The 27,212-nt window shown below is 42.5% G+C and overlaps 1 protein-coding gene across 2 annotated transcripts in view; it reads right to left on the bottom strand.

Moving 5' to 3' along the window:
• Positions 1-4,826: 4,826 nt before the first annotated feature.
• The window catches only part of LOC130092370 (NACHT, LRR and PYD domains-containing protein 12-like), a 29,021-nt gene continuing 6,635 nt past the window's right edge, over positions 4,827-27,212 (bottom strand). Inside the window, exons 5-11 of one of the 2 annotated variants that reach the window (XM_056260212.1) lie at positions 18,729-18,833; positions 16,874-18,643; positions 12,880-13,053; positions 12,089-12,262; positions 11,301-11,474; positions 6,180-6,353; positions 4,827-4,917 (exon numbers count right to left, since the gene is read on the bottom strand). In XM_056260212.1, the coding sequence (XP_056116187.1) occupies positions 4,911-4,917; positions 6,180-6,353; positions 11,301-11,474; positions 12,089-12,262; positions 12,880-13,053; positions 16,874-18,643; positions 18,729-18,833 (2,578 nt within the window). In that variant the 3' untranslated portion in view covers positions 4,827-4,910. The remainder of the gene's footprint in view (positions 4,918-6,179; positions 6,354-11,300; positions 11,475-12,088; positions 12,263-12,879; positions 13,054-16,873; positions 18,644-18,728; positions 18,834-27,212) is intronic. The other variant, XM_056260213.1, reaches the window with a different exon arrangement.

The raw sequence follows: 27,212 nt of genomic DNA on the forward strand, positions 1-27,212 counted from the left end.
CACAAGACAGCTGCAGATAGAAAAGAGTACTTTCGCACACAGCTCTTCAAGCGGCAGGGCCTGTAATCTGTGGAACTCCCCCTGGTACAGTAGTTGTGCGTATCACACATTTTTTTAAAGTAATCCCATAAATACTTAGGTGCCAGATTATTTCTTATCTTATAAACCAAACACAGTTTAAGTTGAGAAACCCTCTCCCCACTCTGAGCCGCCCAAGACTGGAGAAATAGTCAGGAAGAAGATGAGTTCTAGGATGTAATTTAAGGATCACTCTGATTAGTTTATTTTGACAAATCTGTAACTTGTCTTTAAGGCCTTTAGTAAAGCCTGTGTACCAAGATGTACAGGCATAGTCAAGATGAAATTGAACAAGCGCATCGGCCAGGATTTTTAAGGTTTTACTATCTAAGAGGCTAGATATTCTTGCCAGAAACTTAGTCCTTTGGCTTACCTTTGAGAGAATTTTTCGGGCCATAAGCTCCCCTGATAGTTTGTTATCTAGTATACAGCCCAAGTAAGTAACTGCTTCCTTGGCTGTAATTTCAACATTACCTACGTCTACCCTAAACCCCATAGCCTTTTTTAGTTATCTCTGGACCCAAAAATAATTGACTCTGTTTTGCCAAGGTGGAGAGACAACTTGTTGTCTGTTAGCCAAACACTGAGGTTAAGGAGTTCTGAACTAAGCAGCCTTTCCACCTCTGATTTGTCTTTATGAGAGAATAGCTGAGTCATCTGCAAATAAAAACAAATTACAGTCTATAGCTGACGACATATCATTGACATATAATAAAAAAAAGGGAGGACCCAAAATACTCCCCTGGGGAACTCCACAAGTTAATTTAAGTGGTGAGGACAAGGTCCCTTCTACATCTACCACCTGTTCTCTGCCCACCAGGTATGACCCTAAACATTGAAGAGATGCAGGAGAAAATACTAGGGCTTTTAGTTTGTTCAAAAGGACATCATACTGAACCGTTTCAAAGGCCTTTTGAAGGTCTATTAACACCATGCCACAAAAATTCCCCTTTTCTACCTCTTTCCTAATAAAGTCTGTAAGATAAAACAGACAGGTATCAGTGGAATGGGCTTTTCTAAAGCCTGATTGAAAGTCAAATAAAATGCTATGTTCTGCTAAAAAACTGTCTATTTGCTCATAAATGATCCTTTCCACAAGTTTTGATATTGAACACAAGATAGATACAGGGTGGAAATTTCCAGGATCAGATTTGGGCCCCTTTTTATATAAAGGTATCACTCTTGCCACCTTAAATTTACTAGGAAAATTGTTATTTTCAATGGATAAATTAATAAGATAAGTTATGACAGGAGTGATTATTTCAGCAGCATCCTTAAGAAATCTGGCAGGGGTGTTGTCAAAACCAGTAGCCTTGGAAGGATTTAGGCCATTGAGTTTTTTTTAGTACCAGCTCCTCTGTTACTTGTTTGAAATAAAAAGTATTTGGCTGGACTCCATTTTCTTCATAAAACTTATGCACCCTCTGTGGATCACTAAAAACACCTGACGCAGATGGAAGCTTCTGCACCAGATTACTAGGGCTGTAGTCAACCAAAGAAATCCTTAGTCAACCAAAGTCTTGTCCTGCGCAACGATTAGTCAAAAAAAAAAAAAAGACGATGTTTTGATTGAACATTTTTTAACAATTGTCATAGAGCATTTATAAAACAACAACGAAAAAACATCAAAAATACATCCAACTATAATAATAATACAAATCTTTGAAAATTAAGTGATTTTTTTTACCTGCAAAAAGTGAGGAGCACTGTCCTAGGTCTATAGTAACAGTCACAATCGCGCACCTGACCACACCACACGCTACAAAAAATATAACTGCTATCTGCCAAAATGATCAAAATCCTAACCTAGCTCTCGTTTATACAGGCTGTATATTCTTCTTTACTTTCAAAGCTATGGGTTAACTTTTGTCCAGCCGATCTAGGCGTTTTAAAACAAACACAAAAAAACCCCCCAAAGAGCCTTAAAAACAATCCTAATAATAATAGGCTGTATTGTAGGACCGCATATAGGTTTATTTTCGATTTGTTACATTATTTAGGCTATTTTCAAATGCGTCAAGTGTACAAATAAAAGCAAAAACATATCAAGAAAACACAATCTATTGAGTCAGCATGATAAACCCGTTAAAGGGACTGCTCACGTCTTTTGCGCGCTGAAGTTCGATTTCAAATGTAGGCGCGCGGTGTGCGCGCTCATGATGGAAGCAACGCGGTCGCGGTGCGACGCGCTCTTTTTTTTCCCAAGTGCGTCCACGCCGCATCGAGATAAAAACATTATAGTGTATAAAAACATAAAAACCGAAACAGTAGCGTTCTAACTGAATGAATACAGCTAAACTACCTATATCCCTCACTGAGCACGAAGCAGCAGCGCAGCCACAGGTGCGAACCGACTGTTCTGTGTGTGTGCGCTAAACTGTGGCGCTGTTACAAAATAGCCTAAATTAAAGCATTTAAAGTTGGGGATAAACCATAGGCTAATTATATTTAGAATACAGTAATATATAACTGCTTATAAAGGAATAAATATCAAGGAGTAAATCATTGAAAATTTCTTTCTATTGGTAAAAAAATATATAAAAAAAATGCAACTGTTTGACCAATAAGAATGTCAGTCGACCAAGACGGCATCGACCGATTAGTCGACTAAACGACTAAAGTTGACAGCCCTACAGATTACTTGCAATTGTTGTGAAGAAACCATTAAAAGTATCTGCCACCACTTTTTTATCATACAATATGGACCCATTAATATCTAGGCCTATTTTACCTTGTTTTTGCTTTGGGTTCTCTTTTGTTCCCAAAGGCCTAAGAGTTGCCCACAATTTCTTGGGATCCTTTTTATGCTCCTCAATTTTAGACATAAAAAAATAATTTTTCGCCTCATCCACCATTCGCTGAACCTTATTTCTAAGTACTTTATATTCTTTAAAAAGAACAGGCAGTTTGGTTCTTTTAAACTCACTTAAGATTTTATCCCTTAAGTAAATGGTGTCCAAAATATCATTATTTATCCAAGGCTGTGATCTTTGTTTAATCCTGTTCTCTTTTAATGGGGCTATCTTGTCAAGTATTTTCAAGAAAATAGATTGAAAGCAATCCCATGCTGAATCAACAGATACAATAGGTTAAAAATGGTCACTAATTCCATACATAATGACCCCACTTTGTAGGATTTTACTTGTGTCAGATACAATGATGTGGTCAATAGCAGTTTGGCTATGCCCAGTTATTCTGGTTGGAAGACTAATTAATTGGGTTAGACCATGCATTTTCAGAAAATCACAAACGCCATTGTATAATGGACCTTCTGTATTCAAAACATCAATATTATTATCTGCCATTAAGATGACTTCCTGGTTTAAAAAATCATGACAGCCTGCACTAACACATTCCAAGGTTTGGATGAAGTCATTTTGATTTGGAGGTCTATAAACAACAAAAACTTTTTGGAAGTAAAATATCAATCCACACAGCTTCAAGATTTAGATTGTCCAGGTCCTGTCTTAGATTGAAATCAATGTCAGACCTCACAAATAAGCAAACCCCACCCCCTTGTCTGTTCCGGTCTTTGCGAACGATAACAAAATTTTCAATTTCAACTTCGGAGTCAGTAATATGAGAATCTAACCATGTTTCTGAAAAACATAGTATACTTGCCTTGATTTTCCTGGCCAGCTCACGTACCTCCGTGATCTTTGGCAGTAAGCTGCGAATGTTTAAATGAAAACAATGCAAGCCCTTCAATGCAAAAACGGATATTTGTTCCTCAGTGAAGACCAAGTTGTTACTTCTTCCGGTAATGGCCTTCGGCAGCGATTTTGTAACCGATACTACTGGTGTCTCCAGAGAATCACAGTGCGTGTCCGCCTCCTCACCTCCCCCGGGTAGCAGTCCCGTCAGTGTTGCATGTCCTCCAGGCGCCAGAGATTCCGTTGACCGCAGCCGTCCCGTCCTTGTCCCCTCCAGCGCCTGATGTCTACTGGCGTTGGGTATTGGAGCCTCAGTAGCACACTGCAGCCTCATGCTCGTCCGCCTCGGCACCCGGTATCCGCTGGCTCTTGAGTTTACAGCCGCGTTCGCACCAGGCATCTCCCGCTGCGTCTGCTGCAGCTGACAGTGTCCACTAGCCGCATCGCAAACCACATTGGACGGTGCAACATCGAGTAGACCTAAAGACAGCCTGTTCACCAGATTTACGTTCTCGACCGTAGCAAGTTGTAGGTGGCTGATCGCTTCCTCTGTTTGTGCCTTTGTTGGAAGGTTTCCTCTGAGTGCAGTCTCTGGACCAGGGCATTGGTGTATATCGCCAGATAGCAATAAGTAGAGCAAGATTATTAAACGGTTGTTATTTTGGCGTTTGCTCACGGCCCAGGTTTTACGTTTTTGCCCAGTGTGTGGAGACTTAGCCCAAACGCAAGTATGAATTACACCCCTTCTAAAGCCGAAATGTTTGTAACCTATGCCCGTTGTTTTTGAACTTATACTTATTTCAACTCCTTGGCATTGGGAGGAAATATTTTTCCTATTTAGATTAACTTCAATGCTATCAGTTGGATTTACACAAATGCTTGATAATAAAGCAAACAGTAAGAGAGCTGCAAGCACACCTGTCTCACCCACCACCATTTTTTTAAGATTGGATTGGATCTGAATATTCAAAAAATTTATATTTATCCAGTTTCATCTGGTTGAAGGTTTCCTTGTTTGACTTTTGATGAAGGATTGGTTCATTCTGTAAAGTTACACAAACACATGTGTGTGTGTGATGATCACTGTGGGTTTGTGTCTGTTGATTCTGTTGACTGTGATTGTGTCTGTAGTGGATCTGTATTCACCATCAGCTGATCCAGAGAAGGTCAGACTAACATCTAGAACCTGTAAGTAAAACACAGACAGTCAAATGCGTGCGACATTGTTGCATTATCAACTTTAGAACAACTAAAAGAAACTACTTAGATGATTAAGTGAGAGATTATAATATAATAGTGAGATACATGATTGTTAAAGGGTTAGTTCACCCAAAAATGAAAATTCTGTCAGTAATTGCTCACCCTCACCCTCATGTTGTTCCAACCCCGTAAGACCTTCGTTCATCTTCGGAACACGAATTAAGATATTTTTGATGAAATCTGAGAGCTGGATCACTCCTCCATACTAGTCCATAGGCTTCTTCAGGGATTGAAGTTGCCGGCCTCGAAAAGTTATTAAAGACATCGTTAAAATAGTCCAAGTGACTACAGTGGCTCAATCTTAAGTTTATCAAGCGACGAGAATACTTTTTGTGCGCGAAAAAAACAAAAATAACGACTATTTCAACTATTCATTTCCTTCTCTGTGGGCCTCGAGTCAGTTCACTAGTGTAATAGCGTAAGCTTCTGTTGTTGTACGTCACACGCATCACGCACATGACTAGCGTCGCCCAATAGTGAGCCTACGTGTGACGTAGCTCTACGGAATCACACTACGTTAACTGACTAGAGGCCCAAAGAGAAGGAAATGAATAGTTGAAATAAAGTTGTTATTTTTGTTTGTTTTTGCGCTCAAAAAGTATTCTCGTCGCTTGATAAACTTAAGATTGAGGCACTGTAGTCACTTGGACTATTTTAACGATGACTTTAATAACTTTTCGAGGCCGGCAAGTTCAATCCCTGAAGAAGCCTATGGACTAGTATGGAGGAGTGATCCAGCTCTCAGATTTCATCAAAAATATCTTAATTCGTGTTCCGAAGATGAACAAAGGTCTTACGGGGTTGGAACAACATGAGGGAGAGTAATTACTGACAGAATTTTCATTTTTGGGTGAACTAACCCTTTAAATCGTATCTATAACCCTGTATGACTGTCCTCTTTCTGGGTCAGTTTTATTTATGATAAAGAAACTAGTGATAAATATTCAGCATTATCTTTTATTGCAATTGACATTGACAACGATAAAAGCAAAATATTGAATTGTTTGAAATAAAAAGAAACTTGAAGATATTTAATTGTTGCTATGAACTATTATAAAAAATAAATGAATCAAACTCTTATTAAACATGTTTATACTATGTAATTCACCATCACAAGGAAAGTAAACTAAGAAGAAACAAAACTAAGTTTCAATTAAAATATGAACAGTTTTAATCATCACTACTCACAGAAGCGTCTCCAGTTTATAATGTGGATCCTTCCTCAGATCAGAGAGCGGCTTCACATCTGAGTCTCTTAGTTTATTTCCAGACAGACTCAGTTCTCTCAGGTGTGAGAGGTTTGATCTCAGAGCTGAAGTCAGAGCAGCACAACCTTCATCTGTAACACTACAATCCCACAACCTGTAGAGAACAATGACACTCTTCAGTCTCTCAGTTCAGGATCTACAGCTCAGATAAGCAGAACTTCACAATCAGACACTTAATCCATGGCACCATTAACAGGTCCAGTCTAAGGTTCAATTAATAAAACCAAATTAATAAAACCAAATTAATAAAACGTCTCGGTTACTAATGTAATCCTAGTTCCCTGAAGGAGGAACTAGACACTATCATCTTCGAGGGTATACAGAATGAGCCAATGACAGTTGGCGTGCGTGAATCACTATAAACAGGAAGCGGGCGCACGCACACATTGTTTTTCGCTGAGGAGCCGAGATTGTGACGGTCATTACAGCAATGGTCAACAACGGGACGTTACGTCTCCCGTTCCCTCCTTCAGGGAACGAGGGTTACATTAGTAACCGAGACGTTTCCTTTTTAGTCGCGCACGTTCAACGTAACGTCGACGTGATGACGTAATTGGGATCCCTTGGAAAACGCCACGGTTGCTGCCACATCCAGCACCCAACGCAAGACTCTCAGACCCCCAACTGGCTGGGGCGGAAGACCTGCGTAGAGGGAGTTCAACTGCTGTTCCGTTATAACCCACACAGAGGAACTCGGGGGAGAGGGACACTGCGAAGCCACATCCTGCCCAAAGGTAGGTAACATGTGGAGAATACACTAAGTCCCCTATCCAGTGGGCCATCCTCTGCTTGGAGACAGCCTTCCCCTTTTGCTGGCCTCCGTAACAGACGAAGAGCTGATCTGAGGTCCTGAGGCTTTGCGTTCTGTCCACGTATAGGCGCAGAGCACGAACATGACAGAGAAAAGCCAGGGCTGGGTCTGTTTCCTCTGAAAGCAGCGCTTGCAGGTTCACCACCTGGTCCCTGAAGGAAGTGGTGGGAACCTTGGGCACGTATCCTTTCAATCAAGCTTTAGAAAAGCCCATTCCACTGATACCTGTCTGCTTTATCTTACAGACTTTATTAGGAAAGAGGTAGAAAAGGGGAATTTTTGTGGCATGGTGTTAATAGACCTTCAAAAGGCCTTTGATACGGTTCAGTATGATGTCCTTTTGAACAAACTAAAAGCCCTAGGATTTTCTCCTGCATCTCTTCAACGTGAGAGTTAGCCGGGACGAATTCTAGGCATGATGCGTCGACCGAAAATACATGCAGATCCCCTACCCTCTTGATGGAGGCCAATGCAACCAGGAGTACTGTTTTACAGGACAGAATTTTTAACTCAGCTGACTGCAAAGGCTCAAAGGGTGGTCTCTGAAGTGTCGAAAGGACCAGAGACAAATCCCAAGAGGGTATAGAGAGCGGGCGAGGAGGATTTAGTCTCCTCGCCCCCCTCAGGAACCTGGCGATCAGGTCGTGCTTTCCCAGCGACTTTTCCCACCTTCAACTGCATTGTGATGTGCGGCAATGGCGGCAACATACACTTTAAAGGTGCGTTCACACCGGACGTGAATAGCGCGTCAGGCGGGAGTGATTTCAATGTTAAGTCAATGCAAAGACGCGTAATGCGCGGAAAAAAATTATGCGGCGCGAATGAGGCATAGAGCACGGCACGGTAGGCGCGAATACGCCTCATTTGTGCGTCAAGTTCGCGCGAATGGCGCGAATTGAGCGTCTGGCGCGTTAAGCGCGAATGATTTAGTTAGTGCTATTTGTGCATTCACGCGTTTGAAGCGAATTCGCGTCTGCCGCCCGAGTTGAAAAATCGGAACTTCTGCGTCAATTAGAGCCGCGTTAACCAATCAGGAGCCTGCTTGCTGCTGTCAGGTAGTGAAGTGACAGTTTATAATGTTCTTTTATGTTTGGCCTCAATACATTATTTTGTAATATGACTAAAATGCCTGGTATGATGCACAACAAAGCAAATCTTTCACATAAAAACTCGATTTTAATATATGAGAGATAGTACTCATTTTGTATTGAATGCTATTTATTCCATATCTATTCTATATCAGATGAAACATTATTATTTTAATGTAAACACAACAAACACTTAGTGTAACGAATAAAAAAAATCACAGGACAGGTTTCACTTTTGGAGGCTGGCTCCATTTATTATCAAAACAAAACTAAATGACAGATTAGGTGGGTGCGGGCGAGGCTGAACCTCGTGCCGGGCTGTAGAGCACGGACTCGTCAGGCAGCGACCACTCGAGGCCGAGGCTTTACACGGCCTACGCTGTCCTCGTCAGCGTCCTCACCGTTAGGTCCACCAAACCTAGCTCCTAGAGCAAATGGTGAATCTTCTGAAACACTCCGGAGGGTCTGGTGGATCCGAGTACAGCGATGATGTCCCGTACGCAGCTGTTTCTGCTCTCCAGAGCAAATACGAGCAGTGACTCTCTCGATTAATGCTAATGCTAATGCTCGACAAACATCTAAAAAAGATGTCCGCCTCCGTATTTCGCATCTGACTTTGTGTTAATTTGCGCGTCAAGAGTGAAACTGACACGTAAAAACAAAAGTTTGAAGTGTCAGTTTCACTCTTGACGCGCGAATTAACACAAAGTGGTCAAGCGTCAAACTAGATGTGGTAGACGTGAATTTGACGCACTGTTCGCGTCCGGTGTGAACGCACAGTAAGGGTGGAGGGAGACAGCCTTCCCTCCAACCCATTATAGAGGCGCTTCGTAGAGGGGGCTCTAGCAGAAGTGATGGTGTCAACTACCGCTTGGGGTAGGTCACCTAGAACATCCGCATCCCGTCCAGGGACCAGACATGGAGTTTCCAGAGGTCTGGACACGGGTGCCAACTGCATCGCATAGCCGAGTCTGATAGTATGGATGAGCCAACGAGACGGGCTGGGAAGCGCTAGCCAGGCTCCCAGACAACGTGCAAGCGGGACCAACAGCACCACAGACGTACCCGGGGTGGGGCAGCGCAGCGGAACGCAGGGACCCGACTCTGACGGCATAGCAGCCCGGCGTGGGGTCTGAGTGTGTGGTGCAACACGTACCTGCTTCCGTCGGAGGGCAGAGTGAGTGTGTGGAGGCGTCAATGCGTCCGGGACACAGCCACTGCTGCTCGTTGGCGATGAAAGAGGGGCTTGAGAGTGACAAGGCATAGCGTTGTCGACCGCCAAGCGCGCCCTCTTGGGACCCAGAGGTTTCAGAAATTGCTCTTTTATTGAAATTGTGGGTACAACTGGAACAAAAAGAAAAGGAAACAAAAGATTTTCCACCCGGCCCTCCACCAGGGGAAGGAGCGGTGCGTTTACCATCTTCTGAAGAGCAACTTGATCCACCTCTGGGTCGCCCGTCTCAGGGATATTTGCACCTCCACTTGCCTCCTGGTTTGGCAACGGCCTGGACGGGCGTGGTCGACTTCCAGCGGCTTGCTCCACGCTGAGGCCTAGAAGATGGCTGCTGCTGAGGCTTCGTGGGAGCGGAGAACGCAGCAGGAGGCCGACCTCGGCAACGAGCAGGCGGAGGGTCTGCAGCCGGCGGACGGGTGGGAGCAGCAGCAGTCTGCCGGGGCTGTATGTGCCGGATGCCCTCTGTCTGCTTCTGGGGCGGCAGAGAACTGCTGGGCAAAGCTCTCGCGCTGAGAAACCAATCGTTCAGCCGGGAAGGTTCGGGACGTGGTCGAGGGTTCCACACAAGCCCGACCTTCTCGGCGGCCCAGGAAAGCATAGCCGCCCATTCTGGATCAGACTCGGGCAACGCTACACTCCCTGTAGGGGGTAACGCAGCCGAATCCTCATCTCCAAGGGACTGAAGCTCCCCCTCCGATGCTGCGTTTGACATCTGGTCGTCAGGCGGAGCTCCAAAGGACACAGCTGGTCGTCCAAGCGAAGGACCAGCTCGCTCCTTTGGAGGCTCCAACGAGGGCAGCGCTTGTGAGACGTGTGGGGCCTGCGGAGATTGCCTCGGTGGGGAAGCCCTCATGGTAATCCTCAGATCACCCTGGTCATGCACAGAAGTAGGTCTATTCTGAGGTCCCGAATAGACGCTAGATCGGGGCATAGGCGAGGGGACTGCACCTCCCGTGAGGTAAGCAAGTCTCGATCATAGCGCTGCCATAGTCATATTCCCGCAATGGGAACATGAGCTATTCACAAAAGCTGTCTCAGCGTGCTGAATGCCCAAACACGAGAGGTAAGTATTGTGGTCATCTGCTGGCGCCAGGGAACGACCGCATCCAGAAACACACAAGCGGAATGACATCCTGAAAAGGATGCAGGGTCACGCTTGTGTTGCTCTTTTAGTTAGAAAAAATTAAAAAAGAGAAAATAAACTCTTTCCGCGCTGAGGCACCCAGGGATAGCCACGATGTAGTGTATACACACTCAGGAAACATGCGCCCACCGAAACCGACACACACACACACACACACACACACAGAGTGTAATGATCGCGGCCACCGCTTATCACGCCATCACACCAACACGGGAAACAGAGTCTTCTTTTCTCTCAATTCCAAGAGAAGAGTCTCTTGCAGCTCTTGCTCTTGAAGTCGAATAATCTCTCGGCTCCGAAGTGAAAGACAATGTGTGAGTGCGCCCGCTTCCTGTTTATAGCCGCGCTGCGGGGCGGGGGGCTCGTAACGCAATTCACGCACACCAACTGTCATTGGCTCGTTCTGTAGACACTCGAAGATGATAGAGCTCCCTGAAGTGATCCCAGTTACGTCGTCATGTCGACATTACGTCGAACGTGAGCGACTGAAAGGGAACCAAATATTCATTTTTTTAGGCAAGTACCCAAAAATCATCAACATATGAATCTGTATATAAACAAGCAGTCACATCTTTACATCATCTAGTCATGTTTAATCTATCATTAATATTGTAAAATGATGGCAGACACATTGGAAAGAATCTAATGAAAATAAAAGCAACCATTAGTAATTTCACACTATTTTTTATTTTTTATTTTTTTATGGCAATCATTATTTACCATTAAAAAAGAGGACTATGTTGGAACATTTTATATAATCTTACCTCAGTATATCCAGTTTAAAGTGAGGATCCTGCAGTAGATCAGAAAGCTGCTTGACTCCAGAATCTCCTACTTTGTTCTCAGACAGACTCAGATCTCTCAGGTGTGAGGGGTTTGATCTCAGAGCTGAAGTCAGAGCAGCACAACCTTCATCTGTAACACCACAATCACTCAACCTGTAGAGAACAATGACACTCTTCAGTCTCTCAGTTCAGGATCTACAGCTCAGATAAGAAGAACTTCACAATCACTATTAACAGGTCCAGTCTAAGGTTCAGACCCGCTTCTACAAACTGCTTGAGCGGCTTAGTTTCCATTTGATAAAAATTGCAAGAATATCCAATAACACTTTATTTAACAGTGTCCTTGTTACATATGTTACATGAACTTACCATAGTATTAACAGTAAATTATGCATAATTACATGCAACTAACCATCAACCAAATCATAATCCTACCCATACCCTATAGTAAGTACATGTAGTTACTTAATATTACTCAGTTCTTAAATATATAATTAAACTGTAACAATGACACCTTAAAATAAAGTGTAACCGAATATTCATGTTTCTATGAAAGTACCCAAAAATCATCAACATATCTGTATATCTTTACATCATCCAGTCATGTTAAATATATCATTAATATTGTAAAATGATGTCAGACACATTGAAAAGAATCTAAGGAAATTAAAAACAACATTACTATTAGTAATTTCACAGTAGATTAAGGCAATCATTACTTACCATTAAAATAGAGGACTATGTTTGGACATTTTATTCAATCTTACCACAGTATCTCCAGTTTGCAGTGAGGATCCTGCAGTAGATAAGAAAGCTCCTTGACTCCAGAATCTCCTACTTTATTCCATGAAAGATCCAGTTTTCTCAGGTGTGAGGGGTTTGATCTCAGAGCTGAAGTCAGAGCAGCACAACCTTCATCTGTAACACCACAATTATACAACCTGTAGAGAACAGAGAATCTCTTCAGTCTCTCAGTTCAGCAAACACTGATATAAATGAAAAGATATATATGAATTTCTCCTTTCGCCTCAAAAGATTTGTATATAAAAGCAGTTGTCACCTCTTCACATCATCCAATCATGCTTATAACTATTGTTGTGGAAAATATGCAATTGTCCTGTTATAAGTATGCCTTTTTGTAAACTAGTTAACCTGTAATTAATAAATCTATATTTAATTGAAACTAAGAAGCACGCCTGCCAAAAGTCTATGAGTTCTAAAAAACTTAACTGAAAAGACCACGAAGACTTCTGACCTATAGATTGTGAGTATGAAAATTCAGATGCTTATGCTTTAGGACAGATTTGACGTACTTTACCTAACCTGAGAATAATCAAAAAAGGTTAAAGGTCTCTACAAATACGCACCATAAAACACTATCAAAAGTAAAATTACCCCAGAAGCTTGGAAATAATCTAATGAAGATTATACATCCTTTTCAGTTACTTGATGGTAAACATTTTTTGTATATTATTTTAAATATATTATTTTTGCATATCATTCATTATTCACCATAGAAGAAAAACAGACAACGTTGAGAGTTGAGATAAAATCTTACCGCAGTATCTCCAGTTTACAGCGATGATCCTGCAGTAGATCAGAAAGCTGCTTGATTCCAGAATCTCCTACTTTATTCAATGACAGACTCAGTTCTCTCAGGTGTGAGGGGTTTGATCTCAGAGCTGAAGTCAGAGCAGCACAACCTTCATCTGTAACACCACAGTTACTCAACCTGTAGAGAACAATGACACTCTTCAGTCGCTCAGTTCAGGACTGATATAAATAAGATATAGGTAACACTTTACAATAACAGTCCATGAATAATCATGTAATAATACCTGAATTACTAGTTACTTCAACATGAACTCATGATTAGCGAAGACATGAACTAATCATGAACCAATGAAGAGCTATCCTTAAAGGATTAGTTCACCTGAAAAATGAAAATTTCCTGATAATTTACTCACCCCAATGCCATCCAAGATGTTCATGTCTTTCTTTCTTCAGTGGAAAATAAAGTAAGTTTGAGGAAAACATTTCAGGATTTTTCTCGACACAATGGACTTCAAGCGCAACCAACATGTTGAAGTCCAAATCAATGCAGTTTCAAAAGGCTTTGAAGTGCTTCAAAGGGCTAGCGAAACGATCGTTCATTTTCTAAAAAAAGGAAACATTTATATACTTTTTATCCACAATTGTTCGTCTTGTGCTAGTCTGCGACGCGCCAGGCATTACGTCATCACGTTGGAAACGTCAAGCGTCACGTCATCGAAGTTATTTGTCTGTGTATTCCGGTTCAAAAAGGCAGGGAAGGGTCGAAAAATTCCATCTCATTTTCTCCTCCAACTTCAAAATCATCCGATATCTTTGTTTTAATTTATTATTAAATTATCTTTTGTGACGTTTCCAACGTGATGACATAATGCCTGGCGCGAGACAGCACAAGACGAACAATTGTGGTTATAAAAAGTATTAAAACATTTTTTTTTAGAAAATGACTGATGGTTTCGCTAGATAAGCCCCTATTCCTCAGCTGGGAACGTGCACAGCCCTTTGAAGCACTTCAAAGCCCTTTGAAACTGCATTGATTTGGACTTCAACATGTTGGTAGCAATTGAAGTCCATTGTGTGGAGAAAAATCCTGAAATGTTTTCCTCAAAAAAAAAAAATTATTTTCCACTGAAGAAAGAAAGACATGAACATCTTGGATGGCATTGGGGTGAGTAAATTATCAGGACATTTTCATTTTGAGGTGAACTAATCCTTTAAAGCTAAAATATGTCATTTTTTGCGGGTCGAAATTTAACCTCTTACAATAACAAAGGTGTGGGTTGATCACATAAGCGGAATTATGGAACTTGTCGTCATGCAGGATCTAATAATGTTTATGGATGAGTGAATACATTTATGTTTTTAACATGACTGGTATGAAGCAGGGCGCGATTGCTAACGAGAGACAGATATCAGTGCGACACACGAATCCCGCAAATATATATAAAGGAATAAGGACATTTCATTCTACCGAACTAATGTACCCGCAAGTGCTAAATTACTACTCGCGCAGGTCTGTTTATTAGACAAATTAAACTTGTGAGATAACAGCAGTGCTGTGTCACACTAAACTGCATTTGTGTGTTGAAAGTTATAATGTTATTCTATGAGTTTGTTTGTCTGTATGAGACTAGCAGTGAGCTAGATCAACATTAGAATAACATATGGCTCAGTACAGCTCACTTTGTTACGCTTTTCCACTGCATGGTATGGTACGGCTCGCTTTAAATGGTACCACCTCTGTTGAGGTTCCAAGCGTACCGTACCGATACTAAAATGTGACGTGAAAACACTGCAGATCACTGATTGTCAGACAGAATCGTCACTACCAGAGTCATTGTATTTGCGACACGAGACACCAAACCCACTAGATTTAAATAGCCAGTAACAGCCACCGCTGTAGCAAATGTTTTTAAACTACTTGCTTGAAGAAAATAAAGAAAAAATGGCTGAATCGTGATCAGTGCACGAAGTGCAGACGTTCCTCTCGTTGGTTGCAGAGGAGCGGATCCTGGATGGGGCAACACGGAATGAAACTATTACGATCAGTCTATAATCCCACCCACTTTGAAGCGGTACTAACTGCAGGGGAAAAGCAAACCGAGCTAAAGCGAGCCGAGCCGAACGATGCCGCGCCTTTACTGATCATATTCTAACATTTCATCATGTTGAGCTATGTAACATTGATTAGTTTTATGTACATTTGTTCATCTGTCTTATAAAGTACATGCAAGAGCGTCGTCTCTGTCAAGTTGAAGTTTGTCACGGACGCTAGCTCTCTGCATCTCGAAAACGCCACGCTGATATTGTTCCTTGTTTTAGTTCTCCTTTTGTCCCAAGGTCTGCTTACCATGGTCCATAATGTTTGAACGAAACCACAACAGCGTGAGCGTGCCGCTAGACGTAACGCAGTTGTCCACGTCTGTCGCCATGGTTACTATGGCAGTACGAGCGGAAACCAGGGATAACGCGGATATTACGACATTGACAGGCGAAGAGATAGTAAAATAAATACAACACCTGGTTGCCACGGAAACACTGATGCACCTTGTGATCTCCGTGGCTCTCGCACTTGTCTTATTAATGACTTTTACATGAAAACGGAGGTGACTGTGCTTCTCACGGTGGTGATTATTATTAGTCTACGCGGACAGTCAAAATGCCGCCACACCTCCGATTTGAATGAGTCAACGTCAACATCTACGCTTGCCGTCCATGTCTACTGTTTGACGGCGCGTGCACACCAGTCTATGGCACACACTGCCGAACGTTTTCAGTTCAGTCCTATGGAAGTTGAGTGCTCACACAAGATCAAGTTCCATGAATGAAGTGAAAACACTCGCTAGCTTCGCGCCAGTGTGTGCTCGCTGCTATTGTGCCTGTAAAGCGAGGTTCACAACTTCACAGTAGGCTATACAGTAAACGCGCCCTGCTGTTTAAAACGTGTAACGCGATTCGTTTAACATTTCAACCGACTTGAATCGTCACACATTTTTATCGATTTTCAACCGGTTGCGAGTGAATCTTTACATCCCTACTTTCTTTAAGTCCATATATGGCCAATTATAAAAATGAAAATAAAGGATCGACAAATAATTATCCAATTTTTATTTTATTTTTACCAAGGGGTTTAAAGGAATATGGATTGCACAGTGTATATGTTTATTCATATTTTAGTAAATGATCATTGTGTCATGAGTTTACTTGAGGGGGGACATCATAATTAATTCACTGGTAACTACTTACCAAATTCAGTTCATGATTTATCATAAATTTACTAATCAAATATACATGTACTAGTACAACTAGTATTCAGCCCAGTTAAGTGATGTTGTGTGGCTTTTCAAGAAGTCAGAGAATCGAGGTACACTTTCATCATGGCTGTGTCTGGATGGAGAGTGAACTGTACTGATCACAGTTTCATCGGAAACACTACAATACAAGTGCACTAATATGCATTAATTCATGCTTAACTTATGCACAGATAATAATGTGTTAATGTATGACTTATGAAGAACTAAACCATTAATTAATGATTACTGCATCAGTACTAATAAAGATTCTAAATGATTCATAGATTAAGTAATATATGAATTGTTATTAATTAAATGTGTCTTGATGTTTTAATTCTTTAATAACATATTTTATTAACTAATATTGGAAATTAATGTGCTAATTACCACAATGGGTTAAAGTCATGTAATTCAACTTTGAATTGTCTGCTTTAATTAATCATTAGCTAATGATTTGCAAATGTACCATTATGTTATAACTTTACTTGTTGAGGCACATGACTATTAACTCATTGTTAAGTAATGTGTCAATATGGCTTTAATTCAGGTATTAGTACATGATTATTCATGTACTGTTATTGTAAAGGGTTACCTAAGATATATATGAATTTCTCATTTTACAGTATTGCTTTGGTACGGAAGCACATGCTAAAATCGTAAATATTATCTGGTTTTATCAGTGTAATGATTGTTGTCAGAGTAACTTACTGAACTGATCTGGATTCTTTAACCACAGGCAGCAGCTTCTGAAGAACTTCATCTGCTCTATTTTGTTCTCCAATAAACTGATTTAGATTAAACACATCCATCTTTTGCTCTGATGTCAGCAACACATAAACCAGAGCTGACCACTGTGAAGAGGAGAGTTTGGTTTCTCCTATTTTTACAGATTTCAGATAATGTTGGATCTCCTGCATCAGTGAACCATCACCCAGTTCATTCAGACAGTGGAACAGATTGATGGATCTCTCTGGAGAGCGAGTCTTCCTGATCTTCTGTTTGATGTACTGAACTGTTTCCTCTTTGTTGTAGGAGCAGCTTCCAGTCTGTGTCAGTAGTTCTCGTAAGAGAGTCTGATTAGACTCCAATGAGAGACCCAGAAGGAAACGCAGGAAAAGGTCCAGATGTCCATTCTTACTCTTGAAAGCCTCATCCACAGCCCTCTGATGCAGCTCAGATAATGAATGATATTTCATCTTGATTAAGGTTTTAGAAAATACAATGTGTTTGGTTTTGTCAAGCACATTTCTGTTCTCAGTTGTAAAGTAAATGTGTGCATATAGAGCTGCTAGATGTTCCTGGATGCTCAGATGAACAAAGCAGAAGACTTTCCCCTGATACAAGCCCAAGTCCTCTCTGAAGATCTGAGTGCACAATCCTGAGTACACTGATGCTTCTGTCACATCAATGCCACACTCTCTCAGGTCTTCCTCATAGAAGATCAGGTTGCCTTTCACAAGCTGCTGGAAAGCCAGTTTCCCCAGTTTGAGAATCATGTCTCCATCTTTCACTTTCTTCTCATAGTCCTTCTCATGTTTGATGTTGGTCTGAATGATCAGGAAGTGTGTGTACATTTGAGTGAGAGTCTTGGGAATCTCTTCTCTCTCTCCTTCACTCAACATCTTCTCTAGAACAGCAGATGAGATCCAGCAGAACACTGGGATGTGGCACATGATGTGGAGGCTCCTCGAGGACTTCAGGTGTGTGATGATTGTATTGGCCAGACTCTGATCACTGATTCTCTTCCTGAAGTATTCCTCCTTCTGTGGCTCATTGAAGCCTCGAACCTCTGTCACTCGATGGACACACTCAGAGGGGACGAGATCCGCTGCTGCTGGTCTGGAGGTGATCCAGATGAGAGACGAGGGAAGCAGATTCCCCACAATAAGGTTCATCAGCAGCTCGTCCACTGAGGCTGATTCAGATATATTACACAGTTTCACTTCGCTCTTAAAGTTCAGAGACAGACGACACTCATCCAGACCATCAAAGATGAACAACACTTTATATTCATCACTGTATATTTCCATTTCTGTTGTTTCAGGGAAAAAGACATGAAGAAGATCTGAAAGACTGAGTGTTTTGTCCTTCATCAAGTTGAGCTCTCTGAAAGCGAGTGGAAATATGAGCTGGACGTCCTGATTCTCTTTCTCTTCAGCCCAGTCCACAATGAACTTCTGCACAGAGACTGTTTTTCCAATGCCAGCGACTCCCTTTGTCAGCACAGTTCTGATGGGTTTGTCTTGTCCAGGTAAAGGTCTAAAGATGTCACTGCATTTGATTGGTGTGTTCTCTGTTGCTGCTCTCCTGGATTGTGTCTCAATCTGTCTCACCTCATGCTCATTATTGATCTCTCCACTTTCACTCTCTGTGATGAAGAGCTCTGTGTAGATCTCATTCAGGAGTGTTGGGTTTCTCCGCTTTGCTGTTCCTTCATACAGACACTGAAACTTCTTCAGCAGATCTGATTTACATGTGCTTTGGAAAATAACAGATTACAACATGAATTAAATACATATACATACAGATTTTTGGTATGTCTTTCTAGACAGAAATGTTGTACCTCAGATCAGTTGATGTGTGTCTTCCTTTAAATGCTATTGGCTCTGTTATAGACTGGTCACTCTTCATGGACACACAGCTGGACTCCGGTGAGATTGATTCATCTCTGTGGATTTAACATTAATAGAGCAGAGACATTAGAATAGAGATAATAGAATAGAAATAAGAATTTCTGGGTCTTTTCGGCAGCAAACAGAAGGCATTTGACTTCAGTGTCCAGTAGAGTAAGGCCAGGTGCTGCAGACTGATCCAGAGCCCTCGCTAGCTCATTTATGTAGATATTGAATAGCGTGGGACTTAAGCTGCAGCCCTGTCTCACTCCACGACTCTGAGGGAGGAATTCTGTGTGTTTCGACACCACAGGCTTTTTGTTATTTCAGGGTTTGTATTTTGTCTAATAGTTTCGGCTAGTGTGAGTCTAAGGGGTTCTGGAAGGCTTTGATGGTTAATTCTAAAACCCTTAGTATATCATACAGGGCATTTTGTTCCTGATTTTTGTTTATATTACTAAAGAGGTTGGAGAAGTGGTTTATCCAAACATCTCCATTCTGGATAGCTAGTTCTTGATGGTAATTTTTGTTTATTGTGTTCCAATGTTTCCAGAAGTGGTTGGATTCTAAGGATTTGACAATTTCCCTGAGTTGACTTTTTGTGTTTTGTTCCCTTTCAAAAGCTACAATCGATGCTGCGCTGCTTAGCGCATTGGGAACGTCTTTAATCGTGACCTGCTGTGAATATAGTGTGTAAACACGTTGATAGAATCGACCCGGAGGTAATATAGCCTCGGTCAGTGACGTCATCAGCGCGCACCCGCGACACGAGGCTATAAATAGATGAGCCACAGGTGCATCGTCAGGTCTTTTTGTCTTCAGAGACCTTTCTGTGTTGGTGTGCAAGCATTTATCTCCTCTCTATCTACTACAGATCTTTGTTAGGAGTTATTTAGTTTATCACTAACAGTGTGCGAAGAGTAATGAGTCAACAGAGTAAGCGCTGTGTCTATGTTCTCTCCCTATGTCAGAACTGGATACACACTTACTGCTTTGTTTGTTTGGGGAGCATGCTGCCCTTGCGTTTGAGCATGGTGATCACGAGCACAGTGGAATATTCACAGTTAAAGTGCTTCGCGTTTGCTTTGCTTATTTCAAAGGGGTAGCACCCGCAATGCGATTGTGGGGCTTGCGTGTCGATCTGGCTGAAGCACGAGAGACGGGTGCGTCCTTTTCGCTCGCTCTCTCTCCAGATCGCGATGTCCTTTTGCCTGATTACCGAAGCGTGCGAGTCGGCGCTTCTTCGGCTCGGGCAGAGGACACTGAATTACGTGAGTTTGTCGCCTCCGAACGTTCCTCCTGTGATGATAAAAGGAGAACTGCTCGGGGCGATCGTTCGTACAGTGGCCAGACTACACTGATCACAAAAAGAGTCCCATGAAACACTCAATATATATATATATATATATATATATATATATGCACACATGACATGTCTTTGTGCCCTCGATGTCGACCAATTCGACTATCGCGGGTGCAAAGGCACGCGATTATATGATGCTGCCTCAGATCGGAGAGACGCTCGCGGGCTTTCTCTCCCCTGGGATCGCATTATCACATGCATATGCATTTTCAGCGGGTCAGGCTAGTACTGCGCTGTACACCATGGCTGTGTTACAGGCATACTAGCCTGATCTTATGAGAAAAAAATTAAACAGCCTGTCATTCAGACTGTTGTAACGTGGTGCGTTTGAAGTAGAGATGAGGCTTGATCCAAGTGCAGCACACGCTTTATTTAACAGATAGAAACTAAATACTCACTATACAAACTAGCTCGGAAACAGGACTCGGGACTCAGGAACAATCAACGTTGAACATTAAACAAGAACTCACCAAGACAAGACTGAAACACAGGGCTTAAATAATCAGGGACAAACGAGCTAAACAAGGGGGCGTGGGAAATCAGAAACACCTGGGATAACTAATAGACAAGACAGGGAACCATAATATGAGAAATCAGATATTCAATGCAATATATCAAATGCTTGTATTAATATATTGTCTGGTTGTTCTTTGGTAACATTTAATTCTGAGGAATTAAATATTGAAAAAGCCATATATAAAAGTATGGACTTTGAGAGTACCGCCTTTTGAGCACTTCTCTCATTATGATAAAGCGTGTGAGAGGTTACTCGAGGTGGTGACTCGTGGTGTGGCCAGATTACAGCTAAACTGCCCTCCTTGAGGATCTCCATGACGTTAACTCGTGCATGGGGAAAACCTTATTTTTCGTGCATCTTTGTGCCCTCGACGTCAATCTATTAGACTATTGTGGGTGCAGGGGCATGTGGTTCACGATGATGCGCCAGTCCGAAGAGACACTCATGGGCTATCTCTTCTCTGGGGCTCATCGTCATTTTAGAAGTCAGTACTCCCCACCAAGTCGTGTAGTAACTTCCTCGCTGGTGGAGTTCAGACTGGTGCTGCTCTGCACACAATGGGCAGTGTTGCAGGCATATCACGCATATCTGATTTATAAAAAAAGGGGGGCTCAAAGTTTGGCGAGTTGCGTTCCCCCTCGTAAAGACTGGAGACCGGCTCGTTGCGCTCAGCAGCCCTTTCAAAACCACTGTAACATCCTTGCCACCTCTGGTGTTTCGGGGGGGGGGGGCAGCGGTTTCCAGGGAAATGTTGAATGTTCTTTTGTTTCCTGTTATCGCCCAGGACAAAGAACATTTAACATTCCCCTAACAGGAAGTATTAAAGAGACTTTGGCAGCGTGAAAAGCTACTGCCGGGTCTCTCTTTTTGTGTCCTAAAGACAGTAAAAGGAATGTTGCACTCCTTGTTTTAACGGTGTGTTTCCCACTACCATGAAACAGAAATAGGCGCATCTGCTCTCACAAAAATGGGGGACTGCGTCTGTTTTAAGATCTTTGAAGGCTTGAACCGTTCCGTTAGAATGGTCAAGTTCAAGATGGTAACTATCAAGAAGATTGTGTTGTAAATTCAACCTCATGTTTGGATCTTCACGGTCGATCTTAAAGGATGCATATTTTCATATTGAAATATTGCCACAACACTGGAAGTTCCTGATGTTTGCTTTGGGGGGCGAAGCTTACCAATTCCGGGTCCTTCCATTCGACCTAGCCATGTTACATAGACGATTGGCTCATACTGGCCCAGTCTCAAGAGCTTGCGCTTCGACATTTAGATCGATTCCCGCTCATCTTCTCTATATGGGGCTGAGTTGCAACGCCAAGGAAAGCGTTCACTCTCCTCCCCAGAGGGTAACGTGCTTGGGGGTTAAATGGGACTCTGCCACCATTGGGGGCACAACTGTCCCCCGCTTGTGTCAAGACCATTTTTAAACACCCTAAAGCAACATCTGGCTAGGTCAGGACATTACGTAAGTTACGTAAGTAATCCTCCTGTGAGAGCTCTTCGGCCTCTGCCACAGCGCCAGGGCCCACACCCTCCTCCATCGGCCCGAGGTCAACCAAAAACAACTGATACCAGCTCTCAGTGATATGTGTCGGGTCTCCGCTATGACAACAGTAACTTTCTTAAATGTTTACATAACAAGCGGGAACCCAGTGTGCCTGTATCTTTCTCTATTGCTGTTCGATTACATGATAGAAGGTCTAAGGCCTTCAAAAGCTGTACAGCAAACCCATCTAATCTGGTGCCTATTACACGCCAAACTAAGACTGCTGTGGGGACAAAAAGTAAGACTGTTAAGTTAGCACTTTTAAACATCCGCTCACTTAAAAATAAATCACTTCTAGTCAATGACTTAATAACCACATACAACCTGGATTTTATGCTTCTAAATGAAACCTGGCTAGAAGACAGCTGCAGTGCAACAGTCCTCAATGAAACAGCCCCTCCTAACTTTACTTTTATGAGTGTCTGCAGAGCTGTAAGGAGAGGTGGAGGAGTAGCTGCTCTTTTTAAGGATGTCTATCAATGTAAGCAAACATCATTTGGTAACTACCCGTCTTTTGAATATCTCGGTATTGTTTTAAAAGGTGCCCCACGCATTTTACTTATCATTATTTACAGGCCTCCAAAATACTCTCCAGCCTTTGCTGAGGACTTTACAGAACTGTTATCAACAATTTCCTCAGAGTTTGACTGTTTTGCTATTGCTGGAGATTTTAACATTCACATAGATAATGATACAAATATGGCAAAAGAAATCAAAACTGTTTTAAAAACTTTTGACCTGATTCAGCATGTACACGGACCGACACACACTCGTGGACACACTCTAGATTTACTTATCAGTAAGGGTCTAAACATTTCATCGATTGTTATTAAGGATGTAGCACTGTCTGATCATTTCTGTATTTTCTTTGATATATTGATCTCTCCTGCCATTGAAGCTAGATCTGTCTGTCAAGAAGAGATGCATAAATGAGAACACTAGTGTACCATTTATGAAGGCTATATCTTCAACACCAAGCATATCTGCTGACTCTGTTGATTTTCTCCTTGATTGTTTTAACTCAAAAGTTAAAAGTGTAATTGATGATATTGCTCCTGTGAAAGTCAGGAAGAGTGGTAGACAAAAAGCACCTTGGAGAAACTCAACAGCTGTGCAAAATATGAAAAGACAATGCAGAAAAACAGAGCGCATGTGGCGGAAGACAAAACTTGTAGTCCATTATAACATCTACAAAGACACCATCCATGCTTTTAATATGGAACTAGGCAAAGCTAGACAGACTTTCTTCTCAAATATTATAAACAGCAACTTAAACAACACACGCACTCTTTTTGCTACTGTAGAGAGACTGACAAACCCCCCAAGCCAGATTCCCAATGAATTGCTTTCAGACAGCAAGTGCAGTGAGTTTGCTTCTTTCTTCTCTGAGAAAATCAATAATATCAGAAAGGTGATCAGCACATCATTGAGCCGCACTGGGGTCAGACAGATCAGACCACAACCGCAGAAAGTAGCTACTATGTCTGATTTTGAAGAAATTGATGGCAAAATTTTAGAAGAAACCGTACAGCACCTTAAAACATCAACCTGCGCCCTTGACGCACTTCCCACATCTTTCTTCAAAAGTGTGTTAAACTGTTTAGAAGCAGATCTCCTAGAAGTGGTAAATGCCTCACTTCTCTCTGGGAATTTTCCAAACTCCCTGAAAACTGCAGTTGTCAAGCCCCTCCTGAAAAAGAGCAATCTGGATAAGACCATATTAAGCAACTATAGACCGATCTCAAATCTTCCTTTCATAGGCAAGATCATTGAAAAAGTTGTCTTCAATCAGCTGAACAAATTCTTAATCTCGAATGGATACTTTGACAATTTTCAATCTGGTTTCCGATCGCATCACAGCACAGAGACAGCGCTCATAAAGATAATAAATGATATTCGCTTAAATACTGATACAGGGAAATTATCAGTGCTGGTACTACTCGACCTCAGTGCTGCATTTGACACTGTCGATCACGACATACTTCTTGACAGGCTGGAAAACTGGGTGGGGCTTTCTGGGATAGTCCTAAAATGGTTCAGGTCATACTTAGAAGGGAGAGGTTATTATGTGAGTATAGGAGACCATAAGTCTGAGTGGACATCCATGACATGCGGAGTCCCTCAAGGCTCAATTCTTGCACCACTCCTGTTCAACCTGTATATGCTCCCAATGAGCCAAATAATGAGAAAGAACCGAATCTCTTACCACAGCTATGCAGACGACACACAGCTCTACTTAGCCCTATCGCCTAACGATTACAGTCCCATTGACTCCCTGTGCCAATGCATTGATGAAGTAAACAGTTGGATGTGCCAAAACTTTCTTCAGTTAAACAAAGACAAAACTGAAGTCATTTCGTTTGGAAACAAAGATGAAGTTCTCAAGGTGAATGCATACCTTGACGCTAGGGGTCTAACAACTAAAAATCAAGTCAGGAATCTTGGTGTGTCTCTAGAGTCAGACCTTAGTTTCAGTAGTCATGTCAAATCAATAACTAAATCAGCATACTATCATCTGAAAAATATTGCAAGAATTAGATGCTTTGTTTCCAGTCAAGACTTAGAGAAACTTGTGCATGCTTTCATCACCAGCAGGGTGGATTACTGTAATGGACTCCTCACTGGCCTTCCTAAAAAGACCATAAGACAGTTGCAGCTCATACAGAACGCTGCTGCCAGGATCCTGAGCAGAACCAGAAAATATGAACACATCACACCAGTCCTCAGGTCTTTACACTGGCTCCCAGTTACATTTAGGATTGATTTTAAAGTATTATTACTGGTATATAAATCATTTAATGGCCTAGGACCTAAATATATTGCAGATATGCTCACTGAATATAAACCCAATAGATCACTCAGATCATTAGGATCACATCAGCTAGAAATACCAAAGGGTTCACTCTAAGCAAGGAGAGTCTGCTTTTAGCTATTATGCCAGCCGCAGCTGGAACCAGCTTCCAGAGGAGATCAGATGTGCTCCTACAGTAGTCACATTCAAATCCAGACTCAAAACACATCTGTTTAGCTATGCATTTACTGAATGAGCACTGTGCCACTGTGTCCGACTGTTTGTACTGTATTTTATTTGATTTTTTATTCTAAACTGTTTTAATTATTCTTATTTCTTTTGATTATTTTAATCTCTTTATTCTTAACTGTTTTAATTATTCCTATTTCTTTTGATTTTTCTATGTAAAGCACCTTGAATTACCATTGTGTATGAAATGTGCTATATAAATAAACTTGCCTTGCCTTGCCTTGCCTTGCCTTGCCTACGTAAGTATCATGGCAGCTGCGTCCACAGGGATCCCTCTGGGCCTTCTACACATGAGACCACTTCAGTTGTGGCTCAAAATCACTATACAATCCCCAAGGGCAAATAAAGGCAAGAGCACGCACTGAGTCCTTCGTGTCCTTTCTAAAAATCCATGTTTATGGTAAGTCACGCGCTGGACGCTTCGTGTACTTTCTAAAATCCATGTTTATGGTAAGGGTTACGCGCTGTGGCTTCGTTCCCTTTCTACGTGGTTCAGACCCCGGTTCCTCACCTTGGGTCCCACTCTTGGTGCGTCTTGCCGTCGCAGAATGCTAACGACAGACGCCTCCCTGTCGGGCTGGGTAGCCCGACAGGGAGATCCCCTGGTCGTCCAGCCCAGGGGATCTGGGGAGGCATCATCTTGACTGGCAAATCAATTGTCTCAGGTTGATGGAATATGTATTTCTGGCCGCGAAATACTTTCTCCCTCAGTTGAGAGGCTGTCCTAGTGCAGAGGGACTACACAGCGGCAGTCTCTTACATAATCATCAGGGAGGTCTGCATTCACGCAATCTGAAAAGAATAGCGAGGCAGATTTTCTCTGGGCCCAGGAGAAGTTCCTGTCACTCAGGGCAGTGTACATTCCAGGGCATCTGAATGTGGGAGCAGATTTACTGTCCAGACAGAAATTACACACGGGTGAATGGAAACTCCACCCAAATGTAGTAAAACAGATCTGGACCAGATTTTACAAAGCGGAAGTGGACCTCTTCGCCTCCCAGCAGACAGCGCAATGTCCCCTCTACTTCTCTCTGATTCACCCAGGCCCCCTGGGTCTGGATGATATGGCGCACATAAGGCCCAAAATGCGCCTGTATGCGTTTCTTCCAGTGGCTCTGCTCCCGGGAGTTCTAGCCAGAGTTTGCCAGCAAGGGTCTTGCTTCTTAATGATAGTGCCGCATTGGCCGAACAGAGTATGGTTTTCTGAGATAATCTCTCCTCGACGGCTCGCCTTGGGCGATTCCGAAGAGGAGGGACCTTCTGTACCAGGCGGAGGGCACGATATTCCATCCCAGGCCCGACCTGTGGAACCTTCATGTTTGGCCCCTGATGGGTACAAACTGAGGGACACTGGGCTTTCGCCTGACGTTATTGAGACCATTCTAAGTCCTAGGGCTTCCTCCACTAGAAAGAGTTATGCCAACAAATGGGATGTCTTTGAAAGGTGGTGTGTTGTACATAATGCAGATCCGGTAAACTGCCAGATTGCTTCAGTTCTGGATTTCCTGCAGGAAAAGTTATCAACAGGCACATGCCCCCCACTCTCAAGGTTTATGTGGCCGCTCTTTCGGCTTGGGTTGGCCTTGGTTGACGCGGTGCCACTCGGGAGACATCCTCTGCTCCCTTGCTTAATTCGCGGGGCCAGACGACAGAGGTCAAACTTCTGACCTTAAAGATGTTTTTTTTTTCTAATTGCTATAACCTCTCTAAAAAAAAAATCGGGGGCATGCAGGCTCTGTCAATATCGCCATCCTGCTTAGACTTCGCCCCAGGAATGGTGAAAGTGATTTTGCATCCTCATCCTGATTACCTGCCTAAGGTACCTTTCTCGGCTGTACATCCGGTCACTCTTGAGGCCTTCTGCCCTCCGCCGTTCACCACGCCGGAGCAGGAGAGATCTCACAGACTGTGTCCAGCCCATGCTCTTCAGACTTACGTCCACCGCACCAGCCAGTGGCGTAAGTCA

Source organism: Rhinichthys klamathensis, unplaced genomic scaffold, assembly GCF_029890125.1.
Source record: "Rhinichthys klamathensis goyatoka isolate OS25496 unplaced genomic scaffold, OSU_Roscu_1.1 h1tg000176l_1, whole genome shotgun sequence".
NCBI classification, from domain to species: Eukaryota; Metazoa; Chordata; class Actinopteri; order Cypriniformes; family Leuciscidae; genus Rhinichthys; species Rhinichthys klamathensis.